Source organism: Papaver somniferum, chromosome 11 (assembly GCF_003573695.1).
Source record: "Papaver somniferum cultivar HN1 chromosome 11, ASM357369v1, whole genome shotgun sequence".
Lineage (NCBI taxonomy): Eukaryota > Viridiplantae > Streptophyta > Magnoliopsida > Ranunculales > Papaveraceae > Papaver > Papaver somniferum.
Genome location: NC_039368.1, coordinates 73171257 through 73179200, shown reverse-complemented (window position 1 = coordinate 73179200; position 7944 = coordinate 73171257). Strand labels below are relative to the sequence as shown.

General features: G+C 42.6%; 1 protein-coding gene and 2 non-coding genes across 3 annotated transcripts; 2 read left to right on the top strand and 1 right to left on the bottom strand.

Moving 5' to 3' along the window:
• Positions 1-2048: 2048 nt before the first annotated feature.
• LOC113324552 (integumentary mucin A.1-like) lies at positions 2049-2735 on the bottom strand. The gene is made up of 2 exons (XM_026572868.1): positions 2600-2735; positions 2049-2503 (listed from the first exon to the last, which is right to left on the bottom strand). Exons 1-2 carry the CDS (start codon positions 2733-2735, stop codon positions 2049-2051), a joined length of 591 nt encoding a protein of 196 aa, XP_026428653.1.
• Positions 2736-5461: 2726 nt separating this feature from the next.
• Positions 5462-5621, top strand: LOC113325530. The gene has a single exon (XR_003348043.1). It is a non-coding gene; the product is annotated as a U1 spliceosomal RNA (small nuclear RNA).
• A 744-nt stretch (positions 5622-6365) lies between these two features.
• On the top strand, positions 6366-6485 carry LOC113325655. Its single transcript, XR_003348105.1, has one exon. It is a non-coding gene; the product is annotated as a U5 spliceosomal RNA (small nuclear RNA).
• The last annotated feature ends 1459 nt before the right edge of the window (positions 6486-7944 follow it).

The following is a 7944-nucleotide window of genomic DNA, read 5'->3' as shown; positions in this document are numbered from 1 at the left end:
GCTTGTTGGATACGACTTGATTGATTCTTGGACATTGGTCTTTGGTACCTGTTTGAGGGTGAAACCAGTTTCTGCTGATTTTGGTAATTTCAAGTGTGTGGGTGAGAAACGAGTCTAAACCCTAAACAATGTACCGCAAGGGAGTACTTTCATTCGAGAGATCAATATGTACAAATCGGACCTAAACCAAGAAATGGCCGTTCCAGACTTGCTTCGGTCACAAAGTGAAGGAGAAGGGTTGGTCTAGGGAGGGAAGCGAAGAGAGTGTTGAGACCATAATAGTTGATTCGGGAAGAGTAGTTGTTTGACGACTTGTATCAGAAAGTGGAAAGCTAACAGATGGGAAAGCTAACAGGTTATTTCTGAGTGTTGTATGTTCTCCGGGTGATCTAGTTCCGCTGGTAAGTCGTTGACATGGCAGCAGGTTGGACGACTTGTTGGAGATTCTTTCGGGTGTCGACATCGGCAGAGGGGATGTTCCCAGTTTTTCTTTGTTGTCGAATACCCACGAGCGCCCCAAGATCATGTCGTAAATTAGTTCTTTGACAATGTGGAACTTTCCATGCGTTATAGCATCTCCCATCTTGATCTCGAGGTTAACGTAGCCGTACGCGTTCAGGGCTTCTCCTTCCGGGTTCTTGATTAAAGACGGGGAATGGGTAGCCTCCTGCTTCAAAATTCCCACAGCTTTCAGAGTCTTGAAGGTAACGATGTTGAAGTCAGAGGCCGCGTCAATTAGTGTGTTGCCGACTTCAATGCCTCTTAAATAGGCCGTGGTCAGCAGTCCCCAGTTGCGCTTTTCAGTACTTCTTCCTGAGAGAGCTTGGGCTCTTGGAGCGGTTTCCGTAGTAGGAAAACGCCGCTTGCCCGACACGACACGATTGAGAGACGTGAAGATATCTTGACGCTGCGCCTTGGAAAGGTAGAGAATTTCGCATACATGCTGCATCATGGATTGTACAGTCTCGTGCACGGACTATCCAGACACCCCGCAATTCCTCACCGAAAGTGGATCTCTATGCACTCTCTCGTTCCCCATCTGAAGTTCTCCTGCTTCTACTTTTTCCTTGAAGATATGCTTTAGTCTGTTGCAATCACTGGTTGGGTGATGAAGAAACCTGTGGTAGTAGCAGTATTTGGGGTTTGCCATCTCGGCCTCGGTCAGTGGGCGCCTGGGAGATGGTAGTCTGATAACATCATCTTGAATCCATGCCTCTAAGAGTTCGATCACCTCCTCGGTGGGAAATGGAAAATCCAAAACACTTCCTTCAGCTTCGTGATGACGCATGGGAGCTTTAGCGGTGGCCCTTCGTGGCGGAGCTGCTCGTCGTGCTGGTGCCGCGCATTTAGGATGCTGGTCCACAGCTGGGGCCTTTCTTTTTCCTCCCTCGTCTACTACGCTCACATAGGAGGGACTGGCGTTGTATTGCTTGTTGACGAGACGTCTACTCCCGCGAGTTTCGCACACGTCTTCGGCTCTGGTTGGTCTAGCTCTTTTTAATAACGTTGGTGCTGTCGTGGCTGATCGCTTGGTCGCTTCATGGATTTCATAGAATGTCTGAAAATGTAGGTTCTCTAGCAAGGCGCGGTAAATGGGAGCCATACCGTTGATGCAGGAATTCACCAATTGTTTCTCGGTCACGTTTGGGTCATGACAGTCTAGTGCTTGAACCCTGAATCTCTTGACAAAATCATTTGGATGTTCGTTGTCTCGTTGGTACATCCTTCCTAGATTCGAGAAGGTAACTTGCTCAGACACGAAGAAGTACTTCTTGTAAAATGTGGTGACCATGTCACCCCAGTTGGCGATGTTGTTTGGCGTGATGTTGTTGTACCACGTGTATGCTCTTCGGGTAAGCGATTTCCAAAACTCCCTCAGACGGAGAACGTGATTGTACTCGTGTTCTCCTAGGGACTCCAAGAATCGAGAGATATGCTCACGTGCATTTTCGGTGACTAGTACAGAGTGAATTGAGGAGAATAGTATCCTCTTGGAAGAGGAATTCTTTGTATATCAGGTGGGTAAGGGGGTTGATGCTGATGCATGTCTATTTCATCACTTTTGACTCGATTCCGAAGAAGTTGCTCCAAATCCTCTCGTGTGACAAAATTGGATGGCTGATTTTTCTCCATTGGGGTTCTGGCACGAATCTCTTCGTCCGCGGAGATGCGCTCTGCTGAGGTGCCGGCGCCAAGGGTGTTGGAGGCGTTTCCATCGGCTTTGGATGGCGTGACTCCTGCGGTAGCCGTTCTTTCAGGGCCTTGAGAAAGACGAGTACTTCTTTCTGAGTCGGGACCATGTCCGTCTGGGATCTAGCAAGAACCTCATGTCGTTCCATCAAATCAGTGATAGTGATATAGGGTCGGCTCCCTCTGGCTCCTCTGGTTTCTCGTTCCGTTGGTGGGGTAACTGGAATCCTAGTGGCGGTTGGAGGCGCCATGCTTGACGAAGTATTAGGGGTGGTAGCGGCAGCTCTGGCCCTCGTGACTGGCGGTGTAACGCCTGAAGGAGCGCTTTCGGTGCTGCCAGGATTAGCAGGTTGTACAGAAACATTAGAGGCGGCAGCGGCTCTGGCCTTGGTGATTGGTGGTGTAACACCTGAAGGAGTGCTTTCAGTGCTGCTGGGACCAGTAGGTGGTGTAGTGATGCCGCTGGAATGAGCGTTAACACCAGGGACAGATTCCGCGTTGGTGTTCTCGGAACTTGCAGCTGATCCGGATCTGAGTTCCACCATGTTGAAGTTGGAATTGAAAGGTGATACTGGAAATTGGAAATCGATATTGCAACCGAGAGATTGATCTCCCAATGTGGCCGCCAATTGTTTGAGGGTGTAAACAGTTTCTTCTGATTTTAGTAATTTTGAGTGTATGGGTGACAAACGAATCTAAACCCTAAACAATGTACTACAAGGGAGTACTTTGATTCGAGAGATCAATCTGTACAAATCCGGCCTAAAGCAAGAAATGGTCGTTCCAGACTTGCTTCGGTCACAAAGTGAAGGAGAAGGGTTGGTCTAGGGAGGGAAGCGAAGAGAGTGCTGAGACCAGAATAGTTGATTCGGGAAGAGTAGTTGTTGGTTGGCATGCCTTGGCGCGGAGATGTGGCTGGCATGGTATGCCATTGGCACATGTAGTGTGAAAATTAGGATTTGGCCTATCGAAACCCTAATTAACAAAAAAAGGTACCCTTGTAATTTTCTCGCAGACATATTAAAGGGTTCAGTAAATGCGCTTGGTGGAGACATTATTACTCAAGTTCTGTGACGTCACTGTCTGACTGGGGTTTTACGATTTTAACCCTAAGCTAAAAACCACCATCAACAGTACCGTCCTAATTATCTCTTTGTGATTAGGTTCGCGGATTTAATTATGTAAACGTTCTAATCGCAAGAGATATAGATATAAGTCTAAGATACTCTTCCTTGATTGAGTTTAACTCTCGGAGTTGTATTGAGTTTGTCCATACAGATTGCCTAAAAAAGTAGTGGTATATTTTGGTACCCCGCGTTTTCAATAACTACTCATCTGTCAGTATTATTCAATTTGAATGCTCCTACATCAACAACTACTGCCTATTCTACAGAAATTATCACTACTTCTGCAACTTATATCTGCCTCCCATAAATGGTGTTGCTTCTTCTGAAGTATGTTGGTGTTAGAATGAGTACTGTTAGAATGAGTTTTGTTCTTGTGTCAACCATATATGGACCTGCTGCTATTCTTCACTTTACTATTGCTGAGTCACAGCTGCTACAACTTCGATCACCATCCTCTCTTTCATGCGAACTACTACTACAACTTCACCAATTATCCGGGCTCTGTATGCCTGTCGTATTATGTATTTTGTGGTGTGTGATTTGTGAGTGCAATCTCAAGTTGTCTCTTACGTCCGGACATGAAATTTCTCAATGTTACTATAGTCTAGTATTTATGTCTAGTATAGTATCTCATGGTGGTTAAATTTTGGATTCCCTTTCTGTATCGTTCAAGAGTTCGAGACTCTCTAGTCGCAACTTCCTATATAGTAATTTCAAAACCTGATGCTATCTTTCCAACATCCTTGCATAAGCCTCGACATTCATAGGCGTGCTTGTAGTTCTCTACACTGGTGATATTTTTGTTTCCATCACTTAAAAAGTTAGTACACCACGTCTTTTCTTTCGTTGTCTCAATATAGTGGAATAAATTTCAGAGGTATATGAACTAGATACAACTGAAACCAGGTCAGCTGGCTTTTGAAGGGCAGCAACCTCAGAATCACCTGAAGTACTTTACTTCCTCACCTTGTGACTAGTGATCCTTCCCATGACTTGTAGATTGGCCAACTGATGACATCTCTTTAGTTTTGAGGCTTGAGTTGTGCTAATGCTTCTTGTGTAAGACACGCAACCAATGTGTGCCAATACGGCGTGAGCTTAAGAAGCCACTCCAGAACTACAACTAGATATAACAAAATTTCCATTATTGTGCATTTTTGCATATGAAGCTCATATTACTACTACAGGAAATTAAAGCTTTTCTTTACCAATCTCCAAAAATAGGATGGGAAGATTGGATAACAACCCAAACTAGAGTTTTACTGGCTAATTTGACAAGCCATATACCAACCAGTAAGATGTTTAGGATCATGGTTATAATCAGAGCATAATGGGTAGAATCCAAAAGCAGATCTACCTGACGAGAGACAGTGATTTTTGTTTGGTAAATCATTCTACCTTTCTGAAAGATGCACTTATCATTCCAATTTAGCACGAAGGCAACAAATTGGAGCGAACTGAGCAACCAAGAAAACATCCTTCGAAGAAAGAAGAAAAAAAGTTCTAGTTGATCGATTTAAATGATAAAAGATGAATTTGGGTGTGTTAATGCGAATTTTATGGACTGCATTTTTGAAACTTCACATGGCCTACAGTTATATAATAGCTATATTCCGGTGCATAAGGATAGTTGGTTTAAGAGCCCATGTCAGCAATAATCCATCAAACATGTTCTTAGCTTATGCGTTATGCCACTACGGAGTTTGTTGCAGGGCCTGCTTACTCGTTTGGTTTACAAGGAGATGGGAAGGACAATGAATTGATAAAGACAAAAGACTGGCTCAGCATGATTTCATCACCATGTCATTCTAGCCTTCCAGGCCCTGTATCAAACACCAAAATTTTGTGCAAGTGTAAAATCGAGAGCCATTAGTGCAGTTATACTGCAAATAATTTCATCTACTGCTGCACTTACCAGAAGTTACCAATTCAAAAGCAACCATCTCAAACCCATATTCTGATTTTGGCCAAAGAGAAGTACTGTTTTGGGGCGCAATGTTGGTAAGAAGATTATAGGCCACTTCTATCCAAGAGAACAAGAAATAACGTAAAATGATAGGTAATAGTAGTCCCACATTGGTTGGATAGCAGAAAAGATGGAGAAAACAGTCTTATAAGACAGGCGTGAAATGCAACTGGAAATCATACTTACCTGGACGGGGTATATGGCTGATCATGAAGGGTCATGGCCTAGGTTAGTGACTTCCATTGCACTTTGGAAGGGCGCTTCTAAGATCTCCCCCATTGAGGGAGAGTCTACGTCATAATTTGTTCCTGAGGGGAACGCGTCCGCGCGGCCCCTGCCAATCTCACAAGCACAAAACTTTTCCTAGAAGTTAGATTCCCGAGTCCTGACTATACAAAAAAGTCTGGTTAAAGAATATCCACTTGAAATGCCACACTAAGATGGTGGGAAAACTTATGTGAATGATGTCATTTCCTCACAGCTGAAGATCCCGAGTCCTGCCTGCCTCTCTGGAAGTAGCTTAGATTGCGGACTGTTTTCGTTAGAAGTTCACAACACTTCTTATCACAAAGTTCTATTGGATTTCCTCTTTCGAACTAAAAATCAAGTACAATAGATTCTCAGTAAGAACATTATTCAAGTTGTGAACTTCTTGATCATGTCAAGCAAGTCTTCAGAACATTCTGGATTTCATAGAAATGTAAGATGACCAGAATCAATAGATACTTTGAAATTAAAGTACATTGCAAACGTGGTTACTAATCACACACATTGTCTTCAAGAAACAATAACAACGGAGAAACAAATCAAACACATAGTAAAAAACCAACAACTGCGTTTTAGTACATTGTTTTCACATCCCTAAATGCAAGTAAGCGGCACATGTTTAATCACGTGGATGCATTTAAACTCTCTACACTAGCTATAAAATTTCAATTGTTGGAACAAAAATGTTTAAGGTGATGGAAGCCTCAGCTGAGACTTGCAATGAAATGCGACTAGTCCCACATAGGTTACAAAGCACATCTCTACTCAAAATGATCTGTATATAACAGGTTCTTCACTTTTGCTAAAGACTTACGCAGCCGTGTGGTAAGCACAAAGCGAACTATTCTTTCGCCTTTTACTAAAGAATACCGTGTGCTTGCCATATATAAGCGGCATACGCCTATTTTTGGAGGGTTTCTCTTTTTTAGAGGAACCCAACAATTTTCAAATCCGAATGTTTTGTTTCGAATCTACCTCCCCAACCTTGAGATAGAGTACTCAGCTCAAGGTTCATTAGATAACTAAAGCTCGCTGTTGTGCTCTATTTGGTGGCAACTCTTTTCAACAAGATCAAGCACCTTCTCTAAGTTCACTGCCCATGAATTGAGAACCTCGTTGCTGTCCTTTGCTATCTGGAAGCATACAATTCCCATTGGCCTGTCAATCTTTGCCACTAGGGCCTTAGAAACAACCATGTCCGATATATGTTTCTCGGCCTCCTGAAAATGATCTTGGACCAGCCATTTGTTGCTGCTAGCATAGCCTCTAACAAAGCCCAGGCTTCAGCTTGCTGGATATCTATAGCTCTTTTCAGTGTTCCCCTTCCCATGACATATGCTCCCGTAGAATTTCTAATTATAATTCCAATACCAGCTAACAAAGATTCAGAATTACACGAAGCATCAATATTTATCTTTAAAAACTGAAAAGGTGGAGGTTCCCAAGGCAAATGCAAGATGTAATTATGCCTATGAACTGACCATGATCAACAAAAGAGGTATCTAAATGATGATGTGCCCTGTAAGAGTTTATCTGATGTATGAATGTGTGATGGTTGGGTGTTATATTACTAAAAACAGCCCTACATCTATGCTTCCAAATAAAGTGCATTATGCAGAGAGCCAAGTGCACAGTCTGAGGTGTCTGTTCAATATTTATGTTAAAATCCTTAAGTTGCCAAGTCTGGATCCAGGAAAGAACTGAAGGATGCTGCACAATAGAGATAGAATGATTAGGAAAAAAGTTCTACCATATTGCTTGAGAGAAGGAGCAATGAAGAAGCAAATGATCCAAATCTTCTGTTTGATTCATACTACACAGAACACAAAGTTTATCATCAGTATTCAGATGTCTGAAGATTCGAGCTTTAACAGGAACCACATCATGTATTCCTTTCCACATAAAAATTTGAAACTTGTAAGGCACTTTCAATTTCCAAAAAGCTAACCAAAATTGCTGAGATAAGCCCATTGAAATGTCAATATGCAAATCTTTCTCACAAAGCATCTTATATGCTGAAGCAGTTGTAAAGATGCCAGAACTAGTAAAAGGCCAGACCAACTTGTCTTCTTGATCTAATTGTAAAGGAATAGTGAGAATGGAATTCACTTGGTCTGCAGGAAATAGTTGTCGAAGAAGTGGGATATTCCATGGTTGCATGAGAGGATCAATTAGTTCCGAAACCCATTGAATATTACTTGTATTTAGATCACTCCAATCTAGAATAGCAGTCTGCATGGAAGGAATCCAATTAGCTGTCCAAATATTGATGCGAGTACCATTACCTACTTGCCATTTTGCATTTCTAAGAACAATGTCAAGCCCAACACATATACTCTGCCATACCCAACTTGAATTAGTAGATGCCGGTGGAGGGAAAAATTGCAAATCATT

Excerpts from the sequence above, each read along its gene's own strand:
- LOC113324552 (XM_026572868.1), bottom strand. The coding sequence starts at position 2,735 with ATGGTGGAACTCAGATCCGGATCAGCTGCAAGTTCCGAGAACACCAAC. Across the intron at positions 2,504-2,599 it reads CACTGAAAGCACTCCTTCAG|GCGTTACACCGCCAGTCACG; the intron begins GTGTTACACCAC and ends GCGCTCCTTCAG.